The sequence below is a fragment of the Penicillium odoratum genome, assembly GCF_028828045.1.
Source record: "Penicillium odoratum strain IBT 22623 chromosome Unknown utg000002l_segment0_segment0, whole genome shotgun sequence".
Lineage (NCBI taxonomy): Eukaryota > Fungi > Ascomycota > Eurotiomycetes > Eurotiales > Aspergillaceae > Penicillium > Penicillium odoratum.
Window position 1 is genome coordinate 1,436,973 of NW_026643144.1, and position 16,489 is coordinate 1,453,461.

At 49.9% G+C, this 16,489-nt stretch overlaps 2 protein-coding genes across 2 annotated transcripts; both read right to left on the minus strand.

The window, feature by feature from the left end:
• Positions 1 to 1,476: 1,476 nt before the first annotated feature.
• Positions 1,477 to 6,942, minus strand: N7520_002562 (reverse transcriptase; the record flags this gene model as incomplete). Its single annotated transcript, XM_057136497.1, has 3 exons — positions 1,477 to 1,483; positions 2,698 to 2,841; positions 2,909 to 6,942. The coding sequence occupies 3 exons, from the start codon at positions 6,940 to 6,942 to the stop codon at positions 1,477 to 1,479; spliced, it is 4,185 nt and encodes a 1,394-aa protein (XP_056999183.1).
• A 56-nt stretch (positions 6,943 to 6,998) lies between these two features.
• On the minus strand, positions 6,999 to 8,957 carry N7520_002563 (uncharacterized protein; the record flags this gene model as incomplete). Its single annotated transcript, XM_057136498.1, has 1 exon — positions 6,999 to 8,957. The coding sequence occupies one exon, from the start codon at positions 8,955 to 8,957 to the stop codon at positions 6,999 to 7,001; it is 1,959 nt and encodes a 652-aa protein (XP_056999184.1).
• Between the last annotated feature and the right edge of the window lie 7,532 nt (positions 8,958 to 16,489).

The window sequence follows — 16,489 nt, forward strand, 5'->3', positions numbered from 1 at the left end:
GGTCTGGTAATTAAGGGTAATCGAAAGCTTTATATTTAGAGGGAGCTTCTGAAGAATAGACTTCTGTTGTTCCTGAACGGATTGCTATAGTCGCGAATATATCACGACTGCAGATAGAATCTATAGCTATATTAGGGCGAGCCGGGCGAATAAAATAATTTCACGAAATTATGGGTACTTAATAAACTAGAAGGGGAGATAGGAGAGGGTAAGAAGCTATAAAAGCTTCTGCTCCTATACTTCTTATATAAAGGTAGTTACTTTAGTTAGAGTATTCTATATCTAATAAGGTAGTAAAAGTCAGATATTATTTATAGAATAGTTAAAATAATATACCGCAGTAGCTAGAAGTAGACCTCGCCATGACCCGCGGGTGACCCGCAATGGGTGACCCGCGACCCTCTAATTCGCGGGTGACGGGTCCTGACCTCCTACCCGCGGGTCGGTTCTAGTATTATTCTCACCCGCAAAGGGTTACCCGCGGGTTACCCGCGGGTGAGCAAACAAGTCAAACATTGTCTTATGCAATTTTTTTTGTATGTAAGTATGATTTATGTATATGACTAATCAATTTTATCCGTCCTAATTAGGAAAGGTTAAGAAAATTTATGCAAAAGCGGGTGAGTGAGGGTGAGTGCGGGTGAGCCATAAGCAACCCTCTGCGGGTAAGGGTCGGGTAAGGGTCCCTGAGGTTGGACCCGACCCGCGTGAGGGTCGGGTGGAGGGTCCTGACCTTGGACCCGTTTGAGGGTCATGGCGAGGTCTAGCTAGAAGTCCCTTAATATTACCCTTTTAGGTAGTAGAATTTTTGCAAGTTAGTCTAGCCATATACCAATTAAGGGCAGTTATTCTATATCAACTATACCTAGGGTAATCTAGGACTTTATAGCATTTCCGACATTTTGCCCCTAGTTTCCTAGATCTTACGTCTATAACTTCATCAAAGTATTCCTAGTATTTAGCTATCCGATTACTACCCTAATATATCTTCTTTATCTTTCTAAAGTCTATCTCTAGCCACTTAGTCTTCGGCATTACCCAATTTGGGTCCAAGGTTAGGACCCAATACCCAATGATTTTAAATCTAGGACCCAACTTTTTACATAAAAATACATAAAAACGCCAAGAATTTCCTATTTTGGATGATTTATACATATTTATGCAAAAAGTTGGGTCCTAATTGGGTCCTTGGGTCCTTGGCATTGCCAAGATTGGGTCCAAAATTGGGTCCTGCCGAAGCCTATAGCCACTATGCCATAAAGTCATCTTTTAACATCTTATTAAATAGGACAAACGCTATTGAACGACTAGGACTAATATGTTAGAGTAAGGGAGGAATTAGAGATAGTAGGACTAGCGTAAGAAAACCAGAGTTTAATATAGTATCCTTAGGGGTAGGGAGTAGCTCGTTTAATAAAGGGTGAAAAGGGTCGTTAGCTACTAGATCGCCGTCGTAAATAGATAAAGAGTAGATATCTAAGAACTAAGATATATTAGATATTATTAATAAGAGTAATATTAAGAGGAAGAATAAAAGAAGGACTTAGCAGCAATAAGAACAGATATACATAAACCATAGTTTCAAGCACGCAAAGTTAACTAGTCGCGTTATGATTATTCTAAGAGAAGTAATCATAGTGATTATAGTAATTATAGTATGATCTATCATACTATAACCCACTTTTTCTACTACTACCTTCCCCTATTAGTCAGAATTTAAGCGCTAGTTAAGGGCCGCCCTTGAAAAGCCCTCGAAAAGCCCTCGAAATATATAGGCGGCCCTTAGTTCAATAATCCGCCCTCAAAAAATGGGTAGTCGTAATGCCCCCCCCCCTAAAATCTTCTACAAACTCTTCTACTAAATCATAATTTCTAACACTTTACTATTATACTATATATAATTTAATGGTAATTACTAGCAATATATTAAGTAGTTATCGTAATTTCACCTTTTGATTCAATTTTTAATCATAAATACTAGCATTCGAGATTTAAAGAGAGTATTACTAAGTTCCTATAGAGGATACACTATATACCCTAAGTATAAATATATATTTCTATAACTTCAACTTATAGACTTCGTAATATTCAAAATTACCAACCCTATCTTTATAATAGTAGGCTAAAAGTGAATAATATCTATATTACCTATCATTATATACTATAATACTACTTGATTTCTTAAAATTTCTTAATAATAATAAGGAAATAAAGTAGAAATGAAAGATGGAAACCAGAACAGTGTTGAAAAACAGTAATCTATTAGGATGACTGAGCAATATTATGCGTCTAAATTAGGAAAGGTCAACTTTTTTTATGTAAATGCGGGCGGATTTTTTTTTTTTTTTTTTTTTTTTGTATTCATTCATGGATCTGTCAGGCTTTTGGCCCGATTTGCCAGTAGGGCACTATAGGATAGCCGGAACAACTATATCACCAAGTGGTAATAACGCTAATCGGATGCAACTGTAGGCTATTTGGTAGGCGGATAGGGTGGGGGGGGGGGGGGGGGGGAAGGAAGGCAAATAGTGCAAACAGGTCCGCCAAGACCAAAATAGCCAAACAGTGCAAACACCAAAACCTCGGCACGCCCCTTCTCCGCGTACGCTCAACCTCTCTCCTTCACTTGCACCCCTTCAACGCGCCCGTCTTCGCTCGCCAGATCGTGTCTCGCAGTTTAACCTTACCCGTACTCACATACCGCTAACGCTGGTAGAAGCAAAGTGATCAGCTGACCGTGCGCAGGCCTGAGACGTCCCCGCAAGCATCTCCCATGGTGTTCGATCGTGTGTTATCCCTCCGTCTTCGAATAACGCAGTGGCCCCTAGGCGCCCGAAGGGCCTAGGAGATTAGTGGATCGGTGGTTTCTGGAGGCCCGTGGGCACTCCAAGGAATGAGTGGCCGCTACGCGGCTGCTATGGTGTGGTATGTCTCTGGTAGGTGGCGGAATTGGCCGAGAAGGCGTGTGGCTAGTATGAAGGAAGCTGCTTTAGGTGCGCGCTCTGGCTCAGTGAGCCAGGACGTCCATACGCCCGGGGGGCGGTCGATACCAAGGGTATTGGCGCGGAGCGTAGCAAAGCGGGGACAGGTCAGCAGCACGTGCTTCGTGTCCATCTTACCACGCTCGCAGTGGTGGCAGGCCGACGGGTCTAGGTCCGGCACCCCGTTCTCGAGTGCCCGAGCTACCCTTTCGTCCCGCCAGGCGGAGATGGTTGACAGATATGCTGGTAGGGCCAGCTTACCTGCTTGCATCTGGATAAGTGCAGCGCTAGTGGGTCTGCGGAGTGGCTCATGGAGCTGAAATACTGCTTTTGTGGGCTCTGGAAAGAGGTCTCGGACGTATTCACCGTGGGCGGAGGTCGTCCACTCGCGTGTCCACGCCTCTAACGTTTGCTCACGTAAGGTGGCTTTGGCTGCGGTAAGGAGTAGTGGTGTCGTCGTAGGCGTGGCTGTGGATTCGGCTGCTTCTTTGGCCATCTGGTCGACCCGCTCGTTGCCGGCTACCCCGACATGTCCGGGTAGCCAGTTGATGCGGACCTGCCATACAGGCTGTACTCGGTCCAGTAGCTCCGCGATTTCTCGTAGCACGTACTGGCCTGAGCTTCGCCGCGGGCGTGCGAAAGCGAGAATCGCAGCCTGGCTGTCTGTGAAGATCGTAGCAGTAGCGGTGGTATCGGTAGTATCGGTAGTATCTGTTTCTGCGCGGAAGCCCTCGCACGTCTGTCGAAAGCTTATCTCCGTGTCGAATCGACGGAGTGCGAGCTTGATTCCGTGGAGTTCTGCCACGTAGATCGAATCTGTGGGGTGTAGCACCGCCACCTCTCTCCCCACGGAGGTGAGGGCAGCAGCCCCTACGCCTGCTGGGTTATCGAGCTTGCTACCGTCGGTATAAGCTATTGCGGTGTTAGGCCCGTAGGGCCCAGCGGCCCTAAGGATTTCGTTATGCTGCGCGATTGCTGTGTCTTTGCTTGCGGCGATCTGCACTTTTGGCGGCTGCCACCACGGGGCCACTGCGTACGGCTTGATCAGCTCAAGGTCGTGCACGTCGATTCCACGGTCTTGGAGATGCTTCTCAAGGCGCTGCAGCGGGGTAGTCATAGCTTTCTGGATAGGTCCGAGATTGCGGTGGCTGTCTTGGCAGTATAGCCGTAGCGTTGCCCTATCGACTGGCGTACGTCTGCGGAAGATAGTGCGGAGTGGGTGGGTATGAATACGGAGACATGTGAGTTCTGCTAGCCGTTGAGTCGCGATTGGCGCTGGTAGGACATAGAGAAGGATCTGTAGCGCAGCCCGGGACGTCGTACGAAACGCGCCGGCGATACGGTAAAGGGCTTGATACTGCATGGATTCGAGAGCGCGGTTCACCTCATTCTCTGTCGTCTTCGCCTGGTAGGCCCCCTTCGTGTACCACGTAGAACAGCCAAAGCTAATCTGTGGAAACAGCACAGCCGTCCACATGCGACGCAGGTGGAGCGTCGTGACCCCCCAGGTCATGCCAGCAATAGAACGGAGGGCCGCGGTCAGTACTGCAGCTCGTTTGCGGCAGCGGAGTAGGTGGTCACGGGCTGTGAGGTTTTCGTTAAGAATGACCCCGAGATAGCGGAGGGACGCCACCGGCTTGATTTCGACGCCCTGAATCGTGACAGAGCCCGTAAGGGCGGGTGTCTGCTGCGGATGGACGCCGTACGGGGGCAGCGCGCCAGCACCCCTCTTCCAAAAGTGAATAAGACCATATTTTGATGGAGAGAACTTAGATGCGTGCCGTTTCGCCCACGTCTCAGCAACAGCGTGTAGTTCGGAGAGAAATTGACAATTGCGAGTAGGGGAAACGCCCCACACAAGGATGCAGATATCGTCGATATATCCCGTCACTAGCACCCGGCCGGGAGCAGCTGCGTGGATATCGTCGATCAGGTCTGAGTTGTAGAAAAGATACAAAATTGGTGATAGTGGTGAACCTTGTGGGATCCCGGTAGCAACCGGTTCGTTTGCACAGCGTCCTTCTTGCAGTAAGAGGGTCGTGCTTCGATTTGATAAGAAGCTGATCAGCCAGTTTGTGATAATCTCCGGGATGCGTCGCTTCCGTAGACAGTGGATCAGTCGTATATGCGAGACGTTATCAAAGGCCCCGCTACCGTCTAACGTGAGAAGCGAAGCGACCCGCCGGTCCTTTCTCCATGCGTCGTATACTGCTTCGAGCAGCATGTGGATAGCATGGTCACAGGAACGGCCGCCACGCCCTCCGATATGCGTTTCTGGCAGTAGGCCATACTCCTCTGCAAGGTATGATAGGCGTGTAGCGATAATCGATTCGAGTGCCTTTCCGAGGGTTTCTAACAGCGAGATCGGCCGCCATGCGTTCGGATTAGTGTAATCTGGCTTGCCTGGCTTCCGGATCACGACTGTTATACTATCTCTGAACGCCCGTGGGCAGTAGCCTAGGATAATGCAGGCGTTGAAGATGGCCGTGATAAAGGTGGAGAATCCTGGTACGTCCAACCCGTGCTTCCACACAGCATTCGGTATGCTAGAGGGGCCCGGGGCGTTGTACGGGGTTGCCCTGCGGATGGCGTGTTCGACTTCTGCTGGGGAAACGGTAGTTGGCATCGGCACGGCGTCCGGGTACGTATATCCGTCGATATCGGAGAGATCTGCGGTAGGGGCCGGTGGGAAAAGTGCTGTGCGGAAGCACGCTGCTTTCTCGTCCGTTGTGGTAAATTCACGTTCGCCAACGCGGAGTGTGGGGGTATGTGAAGACCGGGGGACCCCCCGCGACCTTGCCCACTTTGCTAACCGCCAAAATCCGTCGATAGACGTAGTGGCTTCCTCCACTCTCTCTCTGTGTGCCTGACGGCCCATCTTCTTGCTTTCTCGGCCGAGCTGATGCCGCAGCTGCCGAAAAGCTTCATGATCCTCTTCGTTATGGCTACTTTGCCATGTGCGGCGTGCCCGACGCACCTGCTGCTTCAGCGGGGCGAGTGCAGGCGTATACGTGGGATATGAGCGTCCGGGGTGGATCTTCCGTACGGGGACAGTATCTTTGGATGCCGCTGATACAGCGTCCATCACCCGTTTCACAGCTTCGTCCACTTTCTCAGCTGTATCGAGCACCCAGCCAGGACCCGATATGCTCCACCCTTGCTTCGTGATATATCTCTCAAGGGCCTTACACCAGGCCTCCCAGTCCGTGGCCCGCCAGTCCTGGCGCTCTCTAACCCCTGCTGGCGAGGTACGGACGTCGAATTCAGTGAGAATCGGCACGTGGTCGGCTCCGTACCACCACTGGCGGCATGGAGTGCAGCGAATCACACGGTCCGCGAGAGACGCCGCGGTCCACGTTAAATCGATCGTGCTACGCACAATATTGCCATAGACAGGCCCTTCGAATGTGACTGTGCCTTTCTCTGTGAGTAGATCTAGGCCAAAATCACCCATTATGCGAATCAGGTCGTCTGCGTCGTCGTCCGGCAGCTGGGCCTGCTGGATCGTCGACCACAGCGGGTGGTGGAGGTTGAAATCACCAACCACGACATGCTGCCCACTGTGGTAGCCGCGTAGGGCTACACAGAGCGCGGCTAGACCTTCTTTCACCTCCTGCGTACGCTCTGGGTCGTTGAACTTCCCCGGAAGATATATATTATGCACATGCAGCTGGCCGGCCCCGGTTTCCACGGTCAGCGTGCTGGCGTCTCTGCTGTGGTGTCTGATCGACCACGATTTCGGGTTGATCCCTTTCGATACGAAGAAGCAGACACGGGGCTGCGTGCGTGCTGCTTCCTCGCGGACGGCTGTGGGTGTAGGCCGGAGAAGTGTATGAAACCGGCCACCAAGTGTCTGCGAATGGACGCCCATCTCGGGTTCCATCCAATTGAATATCTCAGGCTCTTGGATAGCCAGGATATCGCACTTCCGCACCCCTTCCTCACCGAAGAGATGCTTCATGACCGTATCGTTCGATTTACGGCAGTTGGCCTGCAGGATTTTCAGCGTTTGGCTTATCATTGCGCGCTCGCTGCGCCTCGAGTGATAGGGCCAGTTCTCTGCGATTGTGTGGGGGCTTCTTGGCTGAGCTCGTCTGAGGACTCGCTGGCGGTACGCCTGCTGCGTCTACGGGTTTGCGTGCCGATATCTTCCAGATTCTCTGTTGTGACGTCCGGCGTAAGGATCTCCACCATATCCGAGGACGGGGCGTGGAGCCCTTCCCACTGCTTTTGCATGGGCTGCACTAGCCGTGGGGTGCCGTACGTGACCAGCTTCCGGTTAACTGTGGTGGTTTTTGGCCGAATACGGCTTGCGGGGACCAAAGGGGCATCTTCACTCTCTGAGCTCGAGGACGGGGCCCGGCGGCGCTTGCTAGGGCTAGCGGACCGGCCTTGGATCCTAACCTCGAGCTTTCTTGCGGGCTGTAGTACGGGCTCTAGCACCTGTTGTGCGCTATTGACTAGCTCACGGGCCGCTTTGCCGATTTGTGAGCCGGAGTATGCTTCTGCGGGGGTAGGGGCAGCTGGGGATGTTGACGTTGATGGGGTAGGGGCTGTGGCCGTCCGGTGGAGCTGAGGGCCCCGGAGACGGTTGATACGGATCATGTCGAGCTGCTCGGCACGCCGAGGGCACTCTCGTTCGAAGGCAAAGTGGTTAATTTTGACCTTAGCTTCTTCAACTGCGGTTTCGTTGTGCCTGATACACACAGCACACTTGGCAGACGCGCGGTTACGGGCATGTGCACATTCCTTGGAGTCGTGAGATCCAGCACAGTACGCGCAGCGGATCTCCCTTCTGCAATTACGGGCGATATGACCGTACGATTGGCACTGGAAGCACTGCTGCAGCCGGTGGCTGCCGTCGAAGAATTGGCAGTCGTGATCCCGCCCCTGCAGCGCCAGGCCGAGAAGAATTGCTTGATTTGCTGCGTCTGGGTCGTCGAATTCGATCACGAGCTTAGCGGTGGTGGTATCGGAGGTTGTGGCCTGTTTCCGGAGGTCGGCCATCTTACGTGCCGGCATGAGCCAGCCGATGTGCATGATATTAGCGGTCGAAGGGATGCGGCGTACGTTCTGTGAACGCAGGCGTTTCGCAGCATCTGGGGCGGAGGGGTCGAAGCTGATCGGCACGCCGTGCATGACAACGGAGAAGGTTTCTCGCTTAAGGTGCGCTTTCGGTCCAAAGACGGCACACCAGCTGTTATCTTGCGGGCTACAGAGGTCAGTCAACTGGCGGACGTCGCGTACGCTGTCGCAACGGAGAAGCACGTCGCCGCTGGGCAGCACAAAGCCGGTAGACACCTCAACCGGAGCGATCTTGGCTTCGTCACAGACGTCTTTGATCGTCCGATTGGCCCGGTGGACCACTTCTTCCGCATGTCGACGTAGCGGATCGACCAGAGAGCGTTCTGTGCCACGGATGATCAGCTGCAGGTCCTCTCGTAGCACCCGCTGCGGTGCAGGGGCGCTACCGGTGCTGAGGCCATTGGTGGAGAGTGTGCCGTTGGTGTGGGCTCTGTTCAGCCAGCCGGAGACAAGAGAGGATTCGGTATTGCTGCGAAGTGCAGCTCGGTAATCCATTGGCCGGCGGGAGCCAGCAGGGTTCGCAGTAGCAGCGGCGGCAGCTGCGACGGCCTGGGTGTCGATAGACGCCTGCAATTTGTGATACAGGTCGGCCTGCTTGCTGGCATGCTCGTCGAATATCGCGCGCAGGCGCTGCAGCTCCGCCAGCAGCTCGCTGTCCGTCATCCTCTTCGCCAGGGAGATCACGGCGTCAAAGAAGCCGTGCAGCTTGGCTGGCGGTGGGGGGTCACGGTTCTCGTCTGTTGCAGACTTCCATAGCACGGCTGTTTTCTGTATTTTTGCTGCTGTGGCGCGTAGATCGTGGCTGCTGTCGATCGCTGGCGGATCGGGCCAGTCTGCCACGTTTTGAGGTGTCGGCCGGGCGGTCGGCCCCTTTTTTGACTTTTTCGCCATCGCGGGCCGCAAAACCACGCTTTTTCAGCGCGCAGCGGGTAACCGACGATGTACGTAAGTAGAAATTAGGTTCAATCGAACCGTGGAAATGAGACGCTTAATTTGCTGTCCACCAATGGGCGTCCAGGCTGCTGTAGCTGTGGGGCGCGTTTCGCACAAAAGATTGTGTGTCTAGGGATGAAATGCGGGCGGATGAGGGCCGCTCGAGGGCGGCCCTCTGAGGGCTGAGGGTCCGCCGAGGGCCGGTAGTACCGGCCCTCCAACTGGTGCGGGTCGGGCTGAGGGCCGGGGGTACCTGTCACGAAACTGACAAGGAGTATCTGGAAGTTCTCTCATGTGACCTCAGCTGACCTTGCCGAGAGAGTGCGGGGTATAAAGCCCATCTCTCTCTTAGTACCTACGATTCCTTCAAGAATCAGTTTTGATACAAATCTGATTACTGCTTTTTTACAACCCATCTATTCTCCCTCTATCTTATCCATAAACCCTAACAATTCTGATTCTTCTTTGATATGATAGAGAAGAAAAGATGGTGCGTACTACTCGCAGTAACCCACAACCTTCGGTGGACCCGGTGGAGCTAGCGCCGACCGTGGATCCAACCCCGATCGACTCCACCACGGAACCACCTCGAGACGATGACGATTCGGACCTCGAACCGCTCGCTTCCATAGGCGAATCCCTGAGTGACCCCACAATTAGAGAACTTAGGGAGAAAGAGAAGAACATGCTCATGACCGCCCGTCTCCTTAAGCGAATTGAAGAGCTAGAGAAACAAGTCCAAAAACATACTTCGAAACGCCCCCGAGAAGGAACCGATTCGGACTCGGACCGAAGTGGACACGTCCATAAAAAGGATCTGAAGCTACCGGACTTGAAAAAACCTTTCACTCTTCACTTCAGCCTACAACAGCAGCAGGAATGGTTCAAAAATCACGAACAGATATTCCGTGCTGCCCCACGGCAATTCAAGACCGAAGATGCCCAGATTATCGCTGCTTCTTTCAATATGGACGAAGACTGTCGACAACGGTGGTTTACACACATCGAAGAACTTGATGAGGATGAAGCCCGATACGCTACCCATACGTGGACGTATTTCAAGGAATGGACAGATGAGCTTATTGCCAATATGTCCACTGGCATTATCGATTATCAAGATCGATTCGAAGAAGCAAAGCAGCGCCCAACCCAGACACCTATCGAATTCCACCAGTATCTACTAAGTTTAGAACGCTTCTTCGAGAAGCCTTCCGAGCAGCGTCGTGCTCAGATCTACTACTCAAAGCTTCAACGAAACCTCAAAGATGCAATCATTATTGCCCGGGCAGGCCAGTTGCCTGAAACCCTTAAGGATATGGTTGCAGAAGCGAATCGCCACTGGACCATCATCCAAAACAAGGTGAAACCCCAAGGGCATACACCAAAAGAAAACCCAAAAAGGGCACAGAATAGCAATTCCACCATAAATACGGAAGCACCTACCCCAGTGAAGAGAGGCCGAGGTAACTTCCGAGGAAGACCCCGTCAAGCTCCAAGGGGGATTCCTAGAAGAAACGCTACTGAATCACCTAAGGACTCTACAAACACACACCCCGCTCACTGGATTTGGAAGCTGAATCCCAAGACCCAGCAGAAGGAGTGCATCAACTGTTCGAGTCCTGACCACTATGGCAACAGCCCAGAGTGCAAGAAAAATCCTGCAAACGCTGTAAAAGCGCAATCGGCTAAGGCGGGAAAAGTGTGAGGGTCGAGCAGGATGGCCAGCCGTCTTCGACCCAATCCTTACCCCAACTTGGCACAGCAACTCGATTATTCATCCCGATTCGGCTACGAAACGGCACCGAGACCCATGCGGATCTCGATACTGGAGCCGAAGTCGACCTAGTTAGCTACGAATTTGCAAAAAGTCAGCATCTGCAGCAAGCCAAGACAACAGAACCCTTGATCCGTGCTATCGGGGACGTCCTTGTACCCACATATGGAGTATGGAGGGTTCCCCTCAGTATTAAAGATTCAAGGGGTACTACTAAAACCTTCGAGAGAGTATGTGTCGCTGTCGATAGGGACCCGAGACCTCAAGGAAGCCCTGTTTTATTATCCATGACCACTCTCTGTGACCTGAAGATACACTTATCACCTGCGAATCGTATGTGGTGGTTCGAAACCTCAGTATCGTCCACTATTATCGAAACGCCTTGGAGATTCGCCAAAAAGTGCAGAAATGAAGTATGTGTCTTCGCTGTGGTCAAGTTACCCGAAGAGGTGTATAAACCCGAAAACGAGGACGATTCAGGGGTGGATCCGCAAGGGTTACCACCTGAATTGGAGGAGTTTCGGGACGTTTTCGAGAACGTGAAATCGAAGACGTTACCCCCTTTTAAGAACTCTGACCACTCCATTGAGTTAACACCTGGAGCAACACCTCCTTTTGGACCAATTTACCCACTTTCGCAAACAGAATTGGCGGAATTACGTCGATACCTAGACGAAAATCTCCAAAATGGTCGAATCCGACCCTCAAAGAGCCCCGCTGGCGCTCCAATCCTCTTCGTACCTAAAAAGGACGGAGGATTAAGGTTATGCGTTGATTACCGAGGACTCAATCGAGTTTCGGTTAAAAATCGTTACCCTTTACCCTTGATTTCGGAGATCCTCGACCGATTATCTGGCGCTACTCACTTTTCAAAAGTCGATGTGCAGGATGCGTACTATCGGATCCGAATCAAGGAAGGCGACGAATGGAAGACAGCTTTTCGTACACGGTACGGCCACTTCGAGTATACGGTTATGCCTTTTGGGCTAACTAACGCTCCTGCTACCTTTCAGTCGTATATCCATACTGCTTTGCATGGACTTCTTGATATCATCTGTATCGCCTATTTAGACGATATTCTCATCTTCTCGAAATCGAGAGATGAGCACACGGAGCATATAAAGCAAGTGCTTATACGTCTCCGAGATGCACAATTATACGCAAAAGTGTCAAAATGCACCTTCTACCAATCAGAAGTCGATTTCCTCGGGTTCATTATTGGACAAGGGGGTATATCTATGGATCCTCAGCGGATTTCCGCTATCGAATCGTGGGAGGTCCCTAAGACCTACCATGATATCCAAGTGTTCCTTGGATTTTGCAACTTTTACCGACGCTTTATCAAGAACTACTCTTTGATAGCGCTGCCACTTACTGATCTCCTCAAGGGGAGTAAAAATGGGAAAAAACCTGGATCCGTGCAGCTAAGCGAGCCCGAATTACGTGCGTTTCGTACACTAATCGGATCTTTTAGGGAAGCACCTCTCCTTCGATATTTTGATCCTTCAAGGAGGATTCGATTGGAGACGGATGCCTCGAATCTCGGCATGTCCGGAATTCTTTCCCAGCCAGACGATCATGACGTCTGGCACCCAGTGGCCTTTTGGTCGCGGAAGTTTACCGGAGCGGAGTTGAATTATTCGACTCCGGATCAGGAGCTTTTCGCCATCGTTCAGTCTTTTAAAAGCTGGCGACATTATCTAGAGGGTAGCCAGTATACCATCGAGGTGCTTACAGATCACTACAACCTGCAAACTTTTATGAAGCAACCCAGGTTGAACGGTAGACAGGCGCGATGGTGTATGGTGCTTACCCCCTTTGATATTGAGATTCGACATCGCTCGGGCAAATCCAACCCGGCAGATGGTCTATCTCGGCAGCCGAATTCAGAAAAGCCTGATTCAGTTAGCCTTCTTTCTATGATCCGAAGCAAATTCGCTAAGGTTCAGTTTCTTCAACGGGTCGCTCCCGAAACCCAATCAAGCGTGGACGTAGAGGGCCCGCTTAGCAGGCGAGATGCTGCTGAAACAGTGGATTGGTCTGTTTGGGAATCGTTAAGTTCTGCTTATTCTATTTCCCAAAGCGCATGTGTTTATGCTGCTCAGAACGAAAATGTTCTATCATCAAGTCCAAATTCGGATTTGAAGGCCCTTATTGCGAAGGCCCAGGGTGACGATCCTGAGACCAAGATGCGAAAGGATGCCGTTTTAGGAGAGATTCCTAACCGGATCGGGTGGGAGATTGATGCTGAAGGCCTTTTAAGGTATCGTAAGCGGCTCTTTATCCCTGATGGGGTTGTTCGTCAGAAGGTTCTTGAACTCTATCATGACGACCCCCACTCCGGACACTTCGGTCGAAATCGTACTGAAGAGCTTTTAAAGCGGAAATTCCATTGGTCAAAGATGAATCGAGATGTTATCGATTATGTCTCGTCATGCCCCGTGTGTCAAGGTGTAAAGGCCCTAAGGCATAAGCCTTATGGAGCACTTCAACCCTTACCACAGCCAAAAAGGCCATGGGCTGAGATCTCCATGGATTTCATCACAGGTTTTCCCCCTGTCCTTTACAAAAACGAGCGTGTTGATGCTATTTTAGTCATTGTCGATAGGTTTACGAAATACTGCATTTTCTTACCCGTCACGACTACGATTACCGCCGGAGAACTTGCCGAACTCGTCTACGAACATGTCGATTTGAAGTACGGATCCCCAGAGGGTATTGTCTCCGATCGAGGAAGCCTCTTTACCAGCAAATTTTGGTCGAGATTGTGCTATCATTCCCTCGTTAAGCTTCGGTTATCAACCGCTTATCACCCTCAAACTGATGGTCAAACCGAGCGTATGAATCAAACGCTCGAATACTATCTCCGCTGTTTTGTGGACCACTCGCAGCTTACGTGGCCAAATCTACTTCGAACCGCCCAGTTTGCGTGTAATAATGCCGTTAACGCGACTACCGGAGTATCACCGTTCATGGCGCTTATGGGGTATAGCCCTGAAATGCGTCTTCACCCTGATCTTGACGTCGAAGACAAAGACGCACCCTCAGCTCGAGACCGAATCCAAAAGCTCGCAGACCTCCGTAAATCGACAGAGGAAAGCTGGCGAAAGGCGAACGAATCAATGACGAAACACTATAACCAGAAGCACAAACCTATGGAGTTTAAGGTCGGCGATATGGTCAAATTGGCCGCCAAAAACCTCAAATTGAACCTTCTCTCCAAGAAGCTCAGCCCGAAATTCGTCGGGCCCTTTAAGGTCCTCGCCAAGGTTGGCAAACAGGCATACCGCCTTGGATTACCCGTCAAATACGAACGTTTACATAACGTCTTCCCGGTCACACTACTCGAACCTTGGTATGCCCGAGACGGCACCGAATCACCTTCGTTACCTGATCTACACGATGATGACGAATGGGAAATCGAGGAGCTTCGAGATGAAAAGATCATTGATAACGATATACACTTCCTAGTGAAGTGGAAAGGCTGGCCCTCGGAATACAACCAATGGGTCGCCGAAGACGATATGAACGCAAAACAGCTTATCACCAAATTCAGAAAGTCATCTAAGAAGAAGAAGTAAAACTTCACTTCTTTCTTCACTCACTTCTTCACCTATCCCTTTACTTACTTCTCCACTTATCCTTCACTATCCAACCTCGACTATATATACCGGTCGGGGCGACCGCCAATCGAGGGGGGATGCGTTGGACAACAAAGAAAATCAACAAAAATTTAAAAAAAAAAAAAAAACTGGATTCGAAACACAAAGGACATTCAGGCCGAATCCTAGGGCCTTAGCACAAATCCAAAAGTGCCTAGGCCCTGGGCTTCGAAGAAATAACCAAGACGAAGAAGATTTTGTGATCTTCTTCGAGGAAAGCGAGGTACAGAATCCGTTTCTGCTACATCACCTCGAAACCTAGCCGAATCCCTTCCGAATCAATACTCACAATAATACTCGGAAGCCTTATTACGGATAGTATCAGCGACTGCAGCGGTCATCTCGCCAGTTGCGAGACCCGCATTTGCAACATCCTGGAAGTAACTCCATATAGCAGTATTCCAAACCATATACCCATCCTCGTCAGGTTCAAGACGACAAAGGGTGTTCGGAAAGGTCACAGGACGAGCAATACGATCCTGCTGAACCCGAGCTTTATCACGACTGATCCGCTGATATTCCCACCAGGGTTCGCCTTCCCACTTCTTCGCGGAATCAAGGCCATTTTCCACACAATGGGCAGTAATCGTTTTCCGAAGGGCAGCGAGGAGATTCACCGACGCTTCGTGGGCTTCATCAGAAGATTCGGGTCCCCATGTGATCGCCGCGGGACCAGAGCCAACTACACCAACTGGAGCAGTAAGACCTGTACTCGGTGCTGCGCTGCCAGGGACAGAATTATCGACCCACTCGAGGATCTCAAAGAGAACCCATGATTCGTACAACATGCCGATTGGGACCTAGAAGTGAAGCAACCCCGAATTAGCTCCGAATCAGTACTGAATTGAGGATACTCACCACATGGCAAACCGCGTTCTTACCATTACAACCATCGCAATTCTGTGAAGCAACCGTACCCCAAGTACACTCTATATCCACCCGGGATCCGTCACCTGCGACAAAGGCTGTACCAGCCCGGCCAAAGCAGCCGATACAAGCAGTATACGACGCCCGGGTAGGTGATGCCCGAGGTGTCCTGTCACTTGGCAAGGGCATTAGTCCTGAAGATGAAGAAGATGACGATTCTGCTGGGAACAATGGTGGATAATAGGAGAGGAGCGAGGGTAATTCCTTACCTTTTCTATCTCTGCCCTGTCGGATATTCCCAGTAGAACAAAGACAAACCGCTCCTACTGTCAACAAAGGTTAAACTGAGGCTGAAACCTCAATATCAAAGAATCTCTCATTTGAGAATTTTACGCAGATTGCGTGATCGAAACCCCTTTGTTTTGCAGGCGACAGATGGTCGTATCGCCCTGCTTTCTTTGTGAAAACTGATGCGTGTTCTTTTCTACAAACACTTTCCTGTCAACTCTCGGTTCTGTCTTTGGTTCTGTATTTAGCAATTACTTGAAGGGTCTGGTCAACTGGGGCAGTTGCCCCTTAGAGGGGGGATAATTGTCACGAAACTGACAAGGAGTATCTGGAAGTTCTCTCATGTGACCTCAGCTGACCTTGCCGAGAGAGTGCGGGGTATAAAGCCCATCTCTCTCTTAGTACCTACGATTCCTTCAAGAATCAGTTTTGATACAAATCTGATTACTGCTTTTTTACAACCCATCTATTCTCCCTCTATCTTATCCATAAACCCTAACAGTACCGGCCCTCAAAACGTTTTTAATGAGGTCTATATCTAACTAATAGTAAATTATATTATCTATATATTATCTATACTACTGAATTATACTAAGATAGATTATATTATAAATATTATATATATTCTTATATATATATTTTAAAAAGACTATTAGTATTAGTTTCCTCTTTTTATAAATCTTATATAGGATATTCTTTTAATACTAGCTATAGATATAGATATCAAATAGCTTTTTAACTCTATTTAGAATATCTATTACTATTAATATAGCTCTAAAGCTATTAATTATTTAGGATCTTATAACATTTATATATATATTAAGAATTTAAGATTTAAGATTAAAGATAGCTATTAAGCCTTAATTAATAAATATCTTTTATTTAAAGAGATATAGGCT